The sequence below is a fragment of the Trachypithecus francoisi genome, unplaced genomic scaffold (genome assembly GCF_009764315.1).
Source record: "Trachypithecus francoisi isolate TF-2019V2 unplaced genomic scaffold, Tfra_2.0 Lachesis_group5, whole genome shotgun sequence".
NCBI lineage: Eukaryota > Metazoa > Chordata > Mammalia > Primates > Cercopithecidae > Trachypithecus > Trachypithecus francoisi.
In genome coordinates, this window is record NW_022681470.1 from 2,696,389 (window position 1) to 2,714,501 (window position 18,113).

At 41.8% G+C, this 18,113-nt stretch overlaps 1 protein-coding gene across 7 annotated transcripts in view; it reads left to right on the top strand.

The window, feature by feature from the left end:
• SMYD3 (SET and MYND domain containing 3) overlaps positions 1-4,925 on the top strand; it is a 764,618-nt gene extending 759,693 nt beyond the window's left edge. For 4 of the 7 annotated variants that reach the window (XM_033199074.1, XM_033199075.1, XM_033199077.1 and 1 more), the window contains one exon: positions 4,605-4,922. In XM_033199074.1, the coding sequence (XP_033054965.1) occupies positions 4,605-4,612 (8 nt within the window). In that variant the 3' untranslated portion in view covers positions 4,613-4,922. Of the gene's footprint in view, positions 1-4,604 lie in introns of all 7 variants that reach the window. The other 3 variants (XM_033199070.1, XM_033199073.1, XM_033199071.1) reach the window with 1 other exon arrangement.
• The last annotated feature ends 13,188 nt before the right edge of the window (positions 4,926-18,113 follow it).

The following is an 18,113-nucleotide window of genomic DNA, read 5'->3' on the forward strand; positions in this document are numbered from 1 at the left end:
TCAGTTTTGTTGATCTTTTCAAAAAACGAGCTCCTGGATTCACTGATTTTTTTGAAGGGTTTTTTTGTATCTCTATCTCATTCAGTTCCACTCTGATCTTAGTTATTTCTTGCCTTCTGCTAGATTTTGAATGTGTTTGCTCTTGCTTCTCTAGTTATTTTAATTGTGACGTTAGGGTGTCAATTTTAGATCTTTCCTGCTTTTTCTTGTGGGCATTTAGTGCTATACTTTTCCCTCTACAGACTGCTTTAAATGTGTCCCAGAGATTCTGGTATGTTGTGTCTTTGTTCTCATTGGTTTTAAAGAACATCTTTATTTCTGCCTTCATTTTGTTATGTACTCAGTAGTCATTAAGGAGCAGGTTGTTCAGTTTCCATGTAGTTGAGCGGTTTTGAGTGAGTTTCTTAATCCTGAATTCTAGTTTGATTGCACTGTGGTCTGAGAGACAGTTTGTTACAATTTCTGCTCTTTTACATTTGCTGAGGAGTGCTTTATTTCCAACTATGTGGTCAATTTTGGAATAAGTGTGATGTGGTGCTGAGAAGAATGTATATTCTGTTGATTTGGGGTAGAGAGTTCTGTACATGTCTATTAGGTCCACTTGGTGCAGAGCTGAGTTCAATTCCTGGATATCCTTTTTAACTTTGTCTTGTTGATCTGTCTAATGTTGACAGTGGGGTGTTAAAGTCTCCCATTACTATTGTGTGAGACTCTAAGTCTCTTTGTAGATCTCTAAGGACTTGCTTTATGAATCTGGGTGCTCCTGTATTGGGTGCATATATATTTAGGAGAGTTAGCTCTTCTTGTTGAATTGATCCCTTTACCATTATGTAATGCCCTTCTTTGTCTCTTTTGATGTTTGTTGGTTTAAAGTCTGTTTTTTTGTTTTTGTTTTTGTTTTTGAGACGGAGTCTCGCTCTGTCACTCAGGCTGGAGTGCAGTGGCCAGATCTCAGCTCACTGCAAGCTCTGCCTCCCGGGTTCCCGCCATTCTCCTGCCTCAGCCTCCTGAGTAGCTGGGACCACAGGCGCCCGCCCCCTCGCCCGGCTAGTTTTTTGTATTTTTTAGTAGAAATGGGGTTTCACCGCGTTAGCCAGGATGGTCTCGATCTCCTGACCTTGTGATCCGCCCATCTCGGCCTCCCAAAGTGCTGGGATTACAGGCTTGAGCCACCACGCCCGGCCCTAAAGTCTGTTTTATCAGAGACTAGGATTGAAACCCCTGCCTTTTTTTGTTTTCCATTTGCTTGGTAGATCTTCTTCCATCCCTTTATTTTGAGCCTATGTGTGTCTCTGCACATGAGATGGGTCTCCTGAATACAGCACACTGATGGGTCTTGACTCTTTATCCAATTTGCCAGTCTGTGTCTTTTAACTGGAGCATTTAGTCCATTTACATTTAAGGTTAATATTGTTATGTGTGAACTTGATCCTGTCATTATGATATTAACTGGTTATTTTGCTCGTTAGTTGATGTAGTTTATTCCTAGCATTGATGGTCTTTATGTTTTGGCATGTTTTTCAGTGGCTGGTACCGGTTGATCCTTTCCATGTTTAGTGCTTCCTTCAGGGTCTCTTATAAGGCAGGCCTGGTGGTGACAAAATCTGTCAGCATTTGCTTGTCTGTAAAGGATGTTATTTCTCCTTCACTTATGAAACTTAGTTTGGCTGGATATGAAATTCTGAGCTGAAACTTCTTTCCTTTAAGAATGTTGAATATTGGCCCCCACTTTCTTCTGGCTTGTAGAGTTTCTGCTGAGAGATCCACTGTTAGTCTGATGGGCTTCCCTTTGTGAGTAACCCAGCCTTTCTCTGTGGTCCCCTTAACATTTTTTCCTTCATTTCAACTTTGGTAATCTGACAATTATGTGTCTTTGAGTTGCTCTTCCCAAGAAGTAGCTTTGTGGGGCTCTCTCTGTTTCCTGAATTTGAATGTTGACCTGCCTTGCTAGGTTGGGAAAGTTCTCCTGGATAATATCCTGCAGAGTATTTTCCAACTTGGTTCTATTCTCCCTGTCACTTTCAGGTCCACCAATCAGACATAGATTTGGTCTTTTCACATAGTCCCGTATTTCTTGGAGGCTTCGTTCGTTTCTTTTTACTCTTTTTTCTTTAAACTTCTCTTCTTCATTTCATTCATTTGATCTTCAGTCACTGATACCCTTTCTTCCAGTTGATTGAATTGGCCTTTAAAGTTTGTGCATTCATTACGTCGTTCTCTTGTGCCATGGTTTTCAGCTCCATGAGGTCATTTAAGGACTTCTCTACACTGGTTATTCTGGTGAGCCATTTGTCAAATCTTTTTTCAAGGTTTTTAGCTTCTTTGTGATGGGTTCGAACTTCCTCCTTTAGCTTGGAGAAGTGTGATCGTCTGAAGCCTTCTCTCAGCTCGTCACAGTCATTCTCCATCCAGCTTTGTTCCATTGCTGGCGAGAAGCTGTGTTCCTTTGGAGGGGGAGAGGTGCTCTGATTTTTAGAATTTTCAGCTTTTCTGCTTTGTTTTTTCTCTATCTTTGTGGTTTTATCTACCTTTGGTCTTTGATGATGGTAAGGTACAGATGGAGTTTTGGTGTGGATGTCCTTTCTGTTTGTTAGTTTTCCTTCTGACAGTCAGGACTGTCAGCTGCAGGTCTGTTGGAGTTTGCTGGAGGTCTGCTCCAGACCCTGTTTGCCTGGGTATCAGCAACGGAGGCTGCAGAACAGCAAATATTGCTGAACAGCAAATGTTGCTGCCTGATTGTTCCTCTGGAAGCTTTGTCTCAGAGGTGTACCTGGCTGTGTGAGGTGTCAGTCTGCCCCTACTGGGGGGTGCCTCGCAGTTAGGCTTCTTAGGGGTCAGGGTCCCACTTGAGGAGGCAGTCTGTCCATTCTCAGATCTCAAACTCCATGGTGGGAGATCCACTGCTCTCTTCAAAGCTGTCAGACAGGGACATTGAAGTCTGCAGAGGTTTCTGGTGCCTTTTGTTCAGCTATGCCCTGCCCCCAGAGGTGGAATCTACAGAGGCAGGCAGGCCTCCTTGAGCTGTGGTGGGCTCCACCCAGTTCGAGCTTCCCGGCCACTTTGTTTACCTACTCAAGCCTCAGCAATGGCAAGCGCCTGTCCCCCAGCCTCGCTGCTGCCTTGCAGTTCTATCTCAGACTGCTGTGCTAGCAATGAGCGAGGCTCCGTGGGTGTGGGACCCTCCAAGCCAGGTGCGGGATATAATCTCCTGGTTTGCTGTTTGCTAAGACTGTTGGAAAAGCACAGTATTAGGGTGGGAGTGACCCAATTTTCCAGGTGCGTCTGTCACAGCTTCCCTTGGCTGGGAAAGGGAATTCCCTGACCTTTTGCACTTCCCAGGTGAGGCGATGCCTCGTCCTGCTTCGGCTCATGCTCGGTGGGCTGCACCCACTGTCCAACAAGCCCCAGTGAGATGAATCTGGTACCTCAGTTGGAAATGCAGAAATCACCCATCTTCTGTGTTGCTTGCTCGGGGAGCTGTAGACTGGAGCTGTTCCTGTTCGGCCACTCGGGGAGCTGTAGACTGGAGCTGTTCCTGTTGGGCCACTCGGGGAGCTGTAGACTGGAGCTGTTCCTGTTCGGCCATCTTGGAACCCTGTCCTACAAAAGTATTTTTGAGGATACTCTGGTTGTTTGTTGTTCCATAATCATCCCAAAACGTAATGGAGTGAACAACAGCAAAATTATCGCACAAATTCTGTGGGTCAGGAATTTGCATACAGCATAAGAATGGCTTTCTTCTTTTCTACAATGTCTGGTGTTCCATCTGGGAAGACAGATCTGGCAGTCTTCAGCTGGGTGCTGGAATCATCTGAAGGTTTATTTGTGTACATGTCTGGTGCCTTGTCTAGAATGACTTGAGAGATGAGCTCGGCCAAGACTGCCGGCCAGAGCGCCTGTACACGGCCTCCCTCTGTGTGGCTGGGGCTTCCTTACCGCATGGAGTCTCTTGGTTCTGGGAGCAAACATACTGACCAGTGAACAACACAGAGGCCTTTTTGACCTAGTCTCACAAGTCAGTCACTTTACTTCTATTGTACTCTATTATTGAAGTAGTTATAGGCCCACACAGATTTCAGAAATATTTTGGAGATAGAGTTGACAAGATTTAGTAATGGACTAAATATGGGGAGTGAAGGAGAGGACTGTCAAAATGCCAGTGCTATAATATAATATGAAAAAAATGCAAGAATACATGTATATAATAATCCCAGTGCATATAGATGAGAACTGAATGGAGTATTCAATAAAGAAAAATTTTCAGGTGGTAGCAGCATGGTCTTCCATATGACTCAATCACTTTGATAACTCTTCTTACCCTTGTAACTACCCACTAACCCACTGACAGTCTTTGAAGATCGATGGTCACTGGGCCCAAGCATGACTCAAATAGTGAGTCTGCTTTCCAAGTACCACATTCAGAAATCACCCTTGTCATGTGACTTTCTAGCTGGGAGAACCACAGTGCTGTGAGCCCATTAAAGACTGTTCACCCTGTAAAGCTATGGGGTTCGCCAGGCCCCTGGCATCATGGGGTAAAAGTGGGGCATGGCCTGAGCTCACCTATTTTAGGGTCTAATCTGTCTTCCGTCCTTTCTCTTTAGGCTTTTGATATTATGAGAGTGACACATGGCAGAGAACACAGCCTGATCGAAGATTTGATTCTACTGTTAGAAGAATGCGACGCCAACATCAGGGCATCGTAAGGGAACCCAGTCAGAGGGAAGGATGGCGTGTGTCTTTGTTGAATGCCTTACTGAGGTCACACACTCTAGACTTTGTTTGCTGTGTAAACCTCTCCTATTGGAAATTCTCTTCTGTGTTTGTGTAGGTAAATAAAGGCAGACATTGTTTGCAAACCACAAGAATCGTTAGTTGTAGTGAAGCACGATTATAATAAATTCAAAACATTTGGTTGAGGATGCCATCTGGTAATTGTCTTATTTGCTTACCCACTGGCGATTTTAATGTTTAAGATACCAACATTCAAGACAGAAACTCCTCTTACAAGCATGACAAAATAAGTTATAACTTTCTCTTTGGATACATGTAAGGATAATGAGATAAAAGTCACTATTTTCACATTTGCTTCCCAGCAAAAATTTCATGTCCACTTTGGCAAGAAGCAGAATTTTGAGATGTCGTATTTTTTTCTTTGTGATAAATGATGTTTGTGTGTGTTATTTACTTACAAATGCATCTCCAACACAAAGGAAGAAGCCATTTTAGATATTATTAGAAAAGGATAGGAAGTCTTAATGCCAAAAACCAGTTTTTCGAATGTCTCACAGCTCTTTGTGTAAACCTTTCTCATCAGTGTTTTATAACTCCTTGTGTATGTCTTTTTTTTTCCTTGAAATTTTGTCTGTAATTACCCAAATATGTGGTTCAGCATGTGAGCATATGAGTGTGGTTTGCAGAGTGTAAAGCTCCATTATCCTGCAGCAAGCAAGGCTCTGGCATCCCAGCTCAAATCAGACTTGCTTGCTTTCTTTTTCCTCTTTATTATTTCCTAATTCTTTGGTCTGTTTTTCTGCCTTTCTGCTTTAGACAAATACAGAAAACCTTTTTTTCTCCACTCCTAAACATGTAAATTCTCTTATGGCTCAGTGATCCTGTGAGCAGTGCAGTCCCTCACGCTTAGATGACACTCTGGCGGTAACTGAAGCCCTTGGATTCCTAGAGCTGAAAGGACTCTTACAGAGCATGCAGTCATCCACGCTTTATTTCACAAGCAAGGAAATGGGTGGTGGCAGAATCCAGAGCAGCAACCCACATTCCTGAGTCCTGCTCAGGAGCCCTCCCCATCTTTCGTGGAGAGCGCCGCGAGACCTCTGACCAGCCACTGTTAGAGCGGCACGTGGATATCTGATGGAGCGTGAAGGAACTGACCAGCCACTGTTAGAGTGGCACGTGGATATCTGATGGCGCGTGAAGGAGCCAACCTTACTTCTGCAACAGAGAAAGCTGATGACTTGAAACTGGAGTCCTCTTAGGCTGAACACATGGTGACCAGTTTGATATAAAAAAAAATGCACAGTATCATGCCTGCTGATGAGTTCTAAAGCCTTTCAGTAAGCTTGTTTCTCCTTGAGCTACCATTTATTGTGTATCAGGGACATCTCTAAAGCACACAATGTCTTTAACAACCACAACAGCGTGACAAGGTAGGTATTTTGAAGCCCATTTTATAAAAATGTGGAAGTGGAATCCTGGGTGCACTGGAATCCCTCCTGATTGACTGAGTAGCCTTGAGAAAAAGGGGTTTAATTGCAGCGTTTTCAAGGGGCCATTTCTACCCAGTTCAACATATACATATTGAATGTTAACAGTGTTTTTAGGGAAAGGAGATACAAAGACTGAATAAGACACATCCCCATCTCAAAATGGACACTGTCTGGTCTGGTACTTAGTTAGCTTTTTTTTTTTTCTCTCTCTCATTCGAGGTTTATTATTATTATACTTTAAGTTCTGGGTATATGTGCAGAATGTACAGGTTTGTTACATAGGTATATACATGCCATGGTGGTTTGCTGCACCCATCAACCCATCATCTACATTAGGTATTTCTCCTAATGCTATTCTTCCCCTAGTCCCCCACCCCCTCGACAGGCCCCACTGGGTGATGTTCCCTTCCCTGTGTCTGTGTGTTCTCGTTGTTCACCTCCCACTTATGAATGAGAACATGTGATGTTGGGTTTTGTGTTCCTGTGTTAGTTTGCTGAGAATGACAGTTTCCAGCTTCATCCATATCCCTGCAAAAACATGAACTCATTCTTTTTTATAGCTGCATAGTATTCCATGGTATGTATGTGCCACATTTTCTTAATCCAGTCTATTATTTATGGACATTTGGATTGGTTCCAAGTCTTTGCTATTGTGAATAGTGTCTCAATAAACATGTGTGCATGTGTCTTCATAGTAGCACGATTTATAATACTTTGGGTATATAGCCAGTAATGGGATGGCTGGGTCGAATGGTATTTTTTGTTCTAGATCCTTGAGGAATTGCCACACTGTCTTCCACAATGGTTGAACTAATTTACACTCCCACCAACAGTGTAAAAGTATTCCTATTTCTCCACATCCTCTCCAACATCTGTTGTTTCCTGACTTTTTAATGATGGCTATTCTAACTGGTGTGAGGTGGTATCTCATTGTGGTTTTGATTTCCATTTCTCTAATGACCAGTGAGGATGAGCAATTTTTCATATGTTTCTTGGCCACATAAATGTCGTCTTTTGAGAAGTGTCTGTTCATAAACCTCCCCCACTTTTTGATGGGGTTGTTTGTTTTTTTCTTGTAAATTTAAGTTCTTTGTAGATTCTGGATATTAGCGTTATGTCAGATGGATAGATTGCAAAAATTTTCTCTCATTCTGTAGGTTGCCTATTCACTCTGATGATAGCTTCTTTTGCTGTGCAGAAGCTCTGTAGTTTAATTAGATTCCACTTGTCAATTTTGGCTTTTGTTGCCATTGCTTTTGGTGTTTTAGTCATGAAGTCTTTGCCCATGCCTATGTCCTGAATGGTATTGCCTATGTTTTCTTCTAGGGTTTTTGTGGTTTTAGGTCTTATGTTTAAGTCTTTAATCCAACTTGAATTAATTTTTGTATAAGGTTTAAGGGAGGGGTCCAGTTTCTGTTTTCTGCTTATGGCTAGCCAGTTTTCCCAACACCGTTTATTAAATAGATATTCCTTTCCCCATTGCTTGTTTTTGCCAGATTTGTCAAAACAATGGTTATGGATGTGTGGTATTATTTCTGAGGCCTCTGTTCTGTTCCGTTGGTCTGTATATCTGTTTTGGTACCAGTATCATGCTGTTTTGGTTACTGTAGCCTTATAGTATAGTTTGAAGTCAGGTAGCGTGATGCCTCCAGCTTTGTTCTTTCTGCTTAGGATTGTCTTGGCTGTGTGGGCTATTTAAAATAGTTTTTTCCAATTCTGTGAAGAAAGTCGATAGTAGCTTGATGGGGATAGCATTGAATCTATAGATTACTTTGGGCAGTATGGCCATTTTCACGATATTGATTCTTCCTATCCATGAGCATGGAATTTTTTTCCATTTGTGTGTGTCCTCTCTTATTTCCTTGAGCAGTGGTTTGTAGTTCTCCTTGAAGAGGTGCTTCACATCCCTTGGAAGTTGTATTCCTAGGTATTTTATTATCTTGTAGCATTGTGAATGGGAGTTCACTCATGATTTGGCTCTCTGTTTGTGTATAGGAATGCTTGTGATTTTTGCTCATTGATTTTATATCCTGAGACTTTCCTGAAGATGCTTATCAGCTTAAGGAGATTTTGAGCTGAGATGATGGGGTTTTCTAAATATAAAATCATGTCATCTGCAAACAGACTATTTGACTTCCACTCTTCCTATTTGAATATGCTTTATTTCTTTCTCTTGCCCAATTGCCCTGGCCAGAACTTCCAATACTATGTTGAATAGGAGTAGTCTGAGAGGGCATCCTTGTCTTGTGCCGGTTTTCAAAGGGAATGCTTCAAATTTTTGCCTATTTGAGCTCTGATAAGGGTCAGACTACCTCCTCAAGTGGGTCCCTGACCCCTGTGTGTCCTGACTGGGAGATACCTCCTGGTAGGGGCCGACAGACACCTCATACAGGAGAACTCTGGGTGGCATCTGGCAGGTGCCCTTCTGGGATGAACCTTCCAGAGGAAGGAACAGGCAGCAATCTTTGCTGTTCTGCAGCCTCTGCTGGTGATACCCAGGCAAACAGGGTCTGGGGTGGACCTCCAGCAAACTCCAGCAGACCTGCAGCAGAGGGGCCTGACTGTTAGAAGGAAAACAAGCAAACAGAAAGGAATACCGTCAACATCAACAGAAACGGCATCCCCTCAGAGAACCCAGCCAAAGGTCATCAACATTAGAGACCAAAGGTAGATAAATCCACAAAGATGGGGAGAGACCAGCAAAAAACAAAAAACAAAAAAAAAAAACGGCTGAAAATTCCAAAAACCAGAACGCCTCTTCTTCCCCAGAGGATCACAACTCCTTGCCAGCGAGGGAACTAAACTGGGCGGAGAATGAGTTTGACAAATTGACAGAAGTAGGCTTCAGAAGGTGGGTAATAACAAACTCCTCCAAGCTAAAAGAGCATGTTCTAACCCAATGCAAGGAAGCTACAAACATTGAAAAAAGTTAGATGAATTGCTAACTAGAATAACCAGTTTAGAGGAAAACAAATTATCTGACAGCTGAAAAACACTCATGAGAACTTCATGAAGCGTACAGAAGTATCAGTAGCCAAATCGATTAAACGGAAGAAAGGATATCAGAGATTGAAGATCAACTTAATGAAATAAAGTAAGAAGACAAAATTAGAGAAAAAAGAATGAAAAGAAATGAACAAAGCCTCCAAGAAATATGAGACTGTGTGAAAAGACCACATCTACGTTTAATTGGTGTACCTGAAAGTGACAGGGAGAATGGAACCAAGTTGGACAACGCTCTTCAGGATATTATCCAGGAGAACTTCCCCAACCTAGCAAGTCAGTTAGCTTTACTGCATAAGAAAAGCCCCCAGAACTTAGTGGCTTAAAATAACCTTTTTTTTAGGTTATTGTAAGTCAGCAATTTGAACTGGACAGTCCTTCTGATTTGGCCTAGGCATGCTGGTCTTGGTGGGCTCACTCACCGTATGTGGTTGCTAGAAGGTAGGTCTGCTGGGAAGTGGAGGTGAGTGGACCATGTAGCTCATCAGTTCGCCCAGCCCTGTTCACGTGGCTGTGCAGTTCTGGGCACTGTAAGTAGACAAGCCCCACTGTACAAACACTTTTTCAACTCTGCTTGTATCACATTTGCTAGTATCCCGTGGACCACAGCCAATCTCAAGGCCACCCCAGATCCAAGGGATGGGTACAGGCTCTTCAAGAGGAGCTGCAGAGCACCATTGCAAGGGCATGGACACTTGGAGGAGAAGAAACTGGAGGCGTCAGTGCATTCCACCATTGTTAGCCTTACTTTTTTTTTTTTTTTTTTTGGTGTTACAGGACATTTAGTGAACTTGATGAATCTACAGACCTTCCTTCTAGAAAAACATATAGTTTTCCCTTGGTATCCATGGGGGATAGGCTGCAGGACATCCTGGGTACCAAAATCCACGGGTGCTCAAGTCCCCGATATAAAATGGCTTAATATTTGCATATAACCCTGCACATCCTCGCATATTTTAAACCATCTGTAGATTGCTTGTAATACTTACTAAAAGTAAATGCCGTGTAAATAGGTGCTATATTGTATTTAAGGAATAATGACAAGAAAAAAGTTTGTACCTATTCCATACAAATGCAGTTTTTTTCCTGAATATTTTCAATCCGATATTAGTTGAATCCACAGCTGCGGGACCTGCAGATACAGAGGGCCAACTGTACATATGACCAGTTTGCTTTTAGGGTCAGATTCTGAGACTCCCTATGGCCCATGGGTAGATGCCCTGGGGCCCTTCATCAAATGAGAAATAGACTTGCTACCTTTCAAAAACACTGGTGGGAATTGTACTGGTTCCTCATTTTAAACTGATTAGGAAAAAAGTCGTAACAGAAGGTAGGAATAGTAGCTTACATGCCAGATGAGCAGCGTGCACTGAAAGAACCTAGTGTTTGCCAAATTTTCTGAATGAAATTTATCAGTCAGTGATGATCCTGGATTAAGAGATTTGCCTTCACGCCTCCTAGAGAAAGCATGATAGGCTTTTAAATCCCTCTCATTCCATTTCCAGTTTTCTAAGAGCTAGGGGCCCTGTGTGCAGCAACTTTTAATAGAAAGCAAACATCGAAGCAAAGGTCAACATTTACCAAACAACTTTACAGCAAAATAATTTTGGAGAAGGGGGCAAGGGATGGAGAACATAATTTAAAATTCGTGTCACCAGTGGCTGACAATTTATGGCCACCCCAGCCTCCACGACTGCTGTTTCATTAATCCGCAGTCATTGCAGCGGCAGAGGCTTTCTGCACATCAGTGACTTGATGCCATTCGTTGCTCCTCTGGGATACACTAAAAATGAACACGCGGGGCATAATTTATAGCCATGCCACAGGAATGCCAGGAGCGCGGGGGAGGAAGGCTGCCCGGGAAGCCTGCTCGGAATGGATGCTGAGTACATGCTCTAGCCGAGCAGGGGCGCTGGACAGGCAGGGAGGCAGCCAGAGCCTGATGAAGCCAGACGCCACAAACCACAGAGGCCCCGAGTCAGGCTTCGCTGCAGGGATGAAAGAGAAATTCCATACATGGAGGCCCGTCCCTGAGTTAGGTCTTGAAAATGCTTTTCTGCCCCAAGTGGGAATGGATGTTCGCTCACTCGAGAGTAGCCCACCGGGATCCTGCGGGGAGAAGATTCTGGGCATTGTCTGTGGAGCATCGTGTAACCCCCATGACAGGCAATCGTTGGCAGAAGCACCAGGAAGCCACTGGAGCCCTCTGTCCCTGAAGGAAGAGATCAAACTGGTTGAGGAGAAGGACCAGAAACACCACCCCAAAACTGGGACACCCCCTTCACTTTTGGAGGTTCGTAAGCATCTGACATCCAAAAGCTATTGGCTGAAAGTCAACATATTCGGAATTGATTCAAAACATGTTAAAAACCAGTTCTCTGCCTTTCATATGTAGCTCAGTGCCATCGTGGCCCTTCCATTCTTCATCACAGACACTCAGTTACTGATTCTCTCTTCTCCTTTCTGGAGGGAAAGATTCTATCTGTTCATCCCCCAAAGTGCTCTTTTGAATTTCAGCCCTTGTTTCCCAGCCCCTAAGCAGGCCCCAGCACCTCATTTCGCAGCCACTGCAAAGACCTCCTCACTGATCTCATTTCTTTTGGTAAGGAGTGATATTTAGAAACCCTAGTCTGGTTGTTCCGAACCTGGGCCTTTTTAAGATCATGAATCTACCAATTAAAATCCAACACCTGGGATGGTTCCTCGTCTTTCTCCTTCCATGTTTGTGCTTCCCTTATACATACAAAATAGTTTTGAAATTATTATACTACAACCATGACCAACACAAGCCTGAGTGAAATTCGAGATTCCTTTCAAGTGTTTTTTTCCTTAGACAAAAACTTTTGTAATCAGAATACTACGTTTAAAAGTTACTTGAATTGTTACTTTCTGTATGATTACATATTCAATTTAATATCTAAGTTTGTTTCTTTTTGAATTTAGTTTTAGAGTTTGCCCTTTATTGATTTATATTGACGTATGTCTGTCAATACGAAGGTACGGTATATATTTTGTTATCTTAAATAATGCCATAAGGGATAATATCGGCCATCTGTCTTTTCACATTGCTGGAAATGCATCTTCAGGATAATTTGCTACAAGTAGAGTTGCTGAGTCAAAGGGTAAATGCGTATGTCATTTTATAGGGTATTGTCAAATTCACCTCCTGAGGGCATGTGTGACCATGCCTGTTTACTCTCAGCCTTGCCGACAGATTGGGTTGTCCAGCTTCTGAATTTTTTGCTAAGCTAATGGGTAAGAAATGGGATCTCAAGGTACTTTTTTGATTTTGTTTGTTTTTTGAGACAGAGTCTTGCTCTGTCACCCGGGCTGGAGTGCAGCACCATGATCTCAGCTCGTTGCAACCTCCACCTCCTGGGCTCAAGCAATTCTGGTACCTCAGCCTCCCAAGTAGCTGGAATTTCAGGCGTGGGTCACCACACCTGGCTAATTTTCTTTTCTTTTCTTTTCTTTTCTTTTTTTTTTTTTTGTATTTTTAGTCGAGACAGGGTTTTACCATGTTGGCCAGGCTGGTCTTGAACTAGTGATCTCAAGTGATCCACTTGCCCTCAGCCTCCCAAAGTGCTTGGATTACAGGCATGAGCCACCATGCCTGGCCCACTATTGGGGTTTTTTGTTTGTTTGTTTGTTTTTGGAGACAGGGTCTCGCTCTGTCACCCAGGATGGAGTGCAGTGGTGTGGTCATAGCTCACTGCAGCCTCAAACTCCTAGGCTCAAATTATCCTCCTACCTCAGCCTCCTGAGTAGCTGGGACTACAGGTGCATGCGACCATGCCCAGGTAATTTTTTTTTTTTTTTTTTTTTGGTAGAAACAGTGTCTCACCGTGTTGCCCAGGTTGGTCTCAAACTCCTTGCCTCAAGCAATCCTCCTACTTTGGACTCTCAAGGTTCTCGGATTATAAGTGTGAGCCACTGTGTCTGGCCCCTCAATGTAATTTTAATTTGCACTTTATAATTAGTGAAGTTGAGTGTCTTTTTCTTTTTAATCTTTTCTATTTTTTAAATGGAGATGGGAGGGTCTCACTCTGTTGACCAGGCTGGTCTTGAACTCCTGGCCTCAAGCTATCCTCCTACCTCAGCCTCCCAAAGTGCTAGGATTGCAGGCACGAGCTATCATACTTTGCTGAGTGTGTGTCTGTGTGTCTATCTGTCTATCTGTATAAAATTTAATTTTTAAGTTCGGGGTACTTGTGCAGGTTTGTTATATAGGTAAATTTGCGTCATGGGGGATTGTTGTACAGATTATGTCATCACTTAGGTATTAATAGTAAGCCTAGTACCCGTTAGTTATTTATCCTGATCCTCTCCCTCCTCCTACCCTCCACCCTCTGAGAAGTCCCAGTGTGTGTTATTCCCCTCTGTGTGTCTGTGTGTTCTCATCATTTAGCTCCCACTTATAAGTGAGAACATATGGTATTTGGTTTTCTGTTCCTGCGTGAGTTTGCTAAAGATAATAGCCCCAGCTCCATCCATGTTCCTGCAAAGGATATGATCCTGTTCTTTTTTATGGCTGCATAGTATTCCATGTTGTATATGCACCATATTTTCTTTATCAGTCTACCACTGGTAGGCAGTTAGGTTGATTCCATGTCCTTGCTATTGTGAATAGTGCTGCAGTCAACATGTGCGTGCCTGTGTCTTTATGGTAGAACAATTTATATTCCTTTGGGTATATACTGGGTACATTTGCTGGGTCAAATGGTATTTCTGTTTTTAAGTCTTTGAGGAATCACCATGCTGTCTTCCACAATGGTTGAACTAATTTACATTCCCACCAGCAGTGTATAAGTATTCCTTTTTCTCTACAACTTCTCCAGGATCTGCTATTTTTTTTTTTACTTTTTAGGAATAGCCATTCTAACTAATAAGAGATGTATTTCATTGTGGCTTTGATTTCTATTTCTCTAATGATTAGTGATGTTGAGGGTTTTTTTCATGTGATTGGCCACATGTATGTCTTCTTTAGAAAAGTGTCTATTCTATCCTTTGTCCACTTTTTACTGGCGTTCTTTTTTCTTATAACTTTAAGTTCCTTACTGATGCTGGATAGTAGACCTTTTCAGATGCATAGTTTGCCAGTATTTTCTCCCATTCTGTAGGTTGTCTGTTTATGCTGTTGATAGTTTCTTTTCCTTGTGTCTATATTTTTGTGAACAATCTTTACATGCCTTTTGTCTATTTTTCTCTTGGGTTTTTTGGTCTTTTTTCCCCCCGTGATCTTTAGTTCTTGTATATTAGGGAGATTTCCCTTATCTGTGGTATTTAGGCTCCCAGTTTGTCATCTGTTTTTGACTTCGCTTTCATTTTTTGCCCTGAGTTCCTTTGAATAGTATTTTCGAAAACATTGAGAACTCTACTCTAGGCCAGGCATGGTGCCTCATGCCTGTAATCCCAGCCCTTTGGGAGGCCACGTTGGGAGGATCACTTTAGCACAGGAGTTCAAGACCAGCTTGGGTAGCATGGGAAAACCCTGTCTCTACAAAATAGACAACAATTAGCCAAGTGTGGTGGCACACACCTGTAGTCCCAGCTACTCAGGAGTCTGAGGCAAGAGGATCACTTGAGCCCACGAGGCAGAGGTTGCAGTGAGTCAAGATCATGCCACTGTACTCCAACTTGGGCCACAGAGCCAGACCCTGTCTCAAAAAAAGGTATGATAAACCAGAATCCAGTTGTGAAGTTAACCATCACCAACTTTCCTCATACGGTCCTTGATTTTTAAATATTCATGAGTTGAGTTGATATTTTAAAATTCTTCTTCTACCAATTCTTTGACCTTTTAGTCTTCAGCCAGCCCCTTGCTTGGTTAAGGTTTTTTACCTGGAGAAGCGATTCAGTTTTCTTTACTGAACTGTCTTGTCCTTAATGTCCTCACCTTTTTGGATTGCTTCCATTTTCCATTGAACTAGTTAATACAATTACTAAGATGTATTTTGCGAACCCCTGGGTTCGGGCATGATTCTCCTTCATCCCATTGCACAGCAGCAATTCAATAGCAGGAAAAATCAACCCAGCCGGAACAGTAATTTGTTTATCTGTTGATTCTGAAGCTTGAAGAGCCCAAAGTGGCTAGTATCAGTTAAGTGACTGTCTCAACTTCCATAGTAACAGAACCATTGTTGTATTTCTTGGAGGAGTCATTCCTCTTCTAGAACAAAAACATTTAAACCAACAGACTCAAAGGTTACAGGGAAAGGAAGCAAAAATTCTTCAAATACATTCTTTTTTTTTTTTTGAGATGGAGTCTCGCTTTGTTGCCCAGGCTGGAGTGCGGTGGCCAGATCTCGGCTCACTGCAAGCTCCGCCTCCCAGGTTCACGCCATTCTCCTACCTCAGCCTCCCGAGTAGCTGGGACTACAGGCACCGCCACCTCGCCCGGCTAGCTTTTTTGTACTTTTTAGTAGAGACGGGGTTTCACCGTGTTAGCCAGGATGGTCTCGATCTCCTGACCTCGTGATCCACCCGTCTCGGCCTCCCAAAGTGCTGGGATTACAGGCTTGAGCCACCGCGCCCGGCCTTCAAATACATTCTTAACTGTAACTATGAGAGACCACTCTCAACCCCTTCACCCGCCTGGTTCCTAGAACATGTATTTTGCCTGTAAGAGAAACAGCCTTGTATGTCACTTGATGGTTCAAAGCATAAGCAAATCCCAGCTAATGACATAAGTGGGTTCTATCATTCCACGATTCTTTCAGGCCAGCTGCCTCTGGATGAAGGAATACCAGTAGGACCAGTGCATTCTGTGCACTTTGAGCTGATGGCCACATTTCTGCTGTGAACTTAGTTTCTTGCTCCAAAGCTATGTTGTGAGCAATACTACAACCTCCTCTGGGTTTGTTTTATTTTTCTGAATTGGAAGCTTCAAGTCTTTCATCAATTCTAGACATTTCTCAAAAATCATCTCTTCAAATATATACCTTGCCTCACTTTTTTCCTGTTCTCTCATTCTAGAATTCATTAACTCGATTTTAAATATTGTCATTTCATGTTTCTTTCAAATTTTCATCTCTACCTCTCTGTCTTTCGTTATGGTTAATTTCTTCAGCTCTGTTTTCCACTTTACTAGTGAGATTTTCATATGTTGAACTTGCTTTTGTCCTAGTCACTGAACCTTTCACTTCAACTATATAATTTTTGTTCCTAAACATTCTTTTTGACTTTTCATAAGGTCTTATGGTTTCTTCCTTACATATAGTTGTATACTTTAAATTCTTTTTAAGTTTCTTTTGTGAAAAAGTTTGGGAGTGTTGTAGTCTTCTTGCTTATCGTGTTTGTTGTATTTCGCTTGTAGTGGACAGCTTCCTTGCATACTTTGTAATTTTGATTGTGAATTTGTTTTCAGTGTGTTTGGGTTTGTGTCCATGTGTATAAAATGTCACGTGGGTTGAGAAACATGTCAAGAGTTTTTCATTTCCTCCTATTGTGTGACTTGTTTTCTCAGCAGCCTGGGATGAATATATGTTAATCTTTCTTGCCTTTCTATCCTTGCAGCACATGCTAGTACACATTTAAATGCAAGAACAAAAAATTAGTAGATTATATCTACTATTTTCCCTCCATTCAGAACTCTGAACATGAGCATGCTTTCTTACAATCTTCACAAAGCAAAATGTAACTCTACTGTTGTTAGCATCCTATGAATAATAGGAGTTTCAAGGAGAATAGAGAAATGGAGGAAAGAAAATAGAGATAATTGCAAGACAAAAATCACAGAACTAAAGGATGTAATTTTTTCAAATTGATATGGACCTTGATTATCCAGTACCATGAATAAAATGAAATCCACATGAAGACACATAATCATGAAGTTTCAGAACACAGTAAACAAAAAAGTCTTGCAAGTTTCCACAGAGGAAATGAAGGGGAGTTCCTTACAAAAGATCAAGGAGAAGGCTATCAGATTTCTCACAAACAATCAAGAAATTTAGAATATAATGGAGAAAAACCTTTAAAATTCTAAGAGAAAATTATTTACAACCCTAGGATTATAAAGATAAATGCCAACCTAGCATTTTGAAAGTAAATGTAGAATAAAGACTATAAGTCTCCCAGATTTTGCTTCCCCTGGATAATTTCTTAGGAAGGTACTTGATAATTTTAGTTCTCTAATTTTCTTGTCTCTTCTGTTTGTATTTTTACTTTATGAAGAATTCCCTCCATTTTACCTTTCAAATTTTTTATAGGACTTTTTCACTTTCACTAGCATTATTTTTAACTTTCAAGAGATTTTGTTTTTCAATTTTAAAAAAGATTACCATCTTGTTCTTGTTTTATGGATTCAATATCTTCTCTAAGGATACTAATGATAGTGGAGTAAAGGTTGATTTTTTTTCCTCACTGCGTAGTTTGTTTCTATCAAATTGCCATCTATTTTGTTTGTATTGGGCTTCATCTCTTGTATATATATATATATATAAATATATTTTTTCCTCAGATATCTGGTGACCATTGGCTCTCTGGTCATAATTTACAGTAAGATTCCATAAAACTGATTGGAGACTCTGTGGATTCGGATTATAGAGTGCTGAGTTTTGTAGTACAACTCTCCATCAAAAATGATGAAAAATGCTGACAAATACAAAATAACGTGTAAAACACTGGAGAGATTAAAAGCCAGTAGAGAAATTTCAGGCTTGTATTTGGATGAAAGCTTGTAACGGAGGGGTTAGTGAACTATGCAATGGCAGAGCACCAAAGTTGCTTGTCCACTAAAGGCATTTGTCAGTGCCACGTACTTGAACTTAAGAAACTTTAGAGGAAAAAGGGTCGCAAGTTAAGACTCACAAGCTCCATAAGATAGTCAGACTTAAACGAGATCCTGTCCATTATTGAACTGGGACCCAAAATGACTCAATGCCC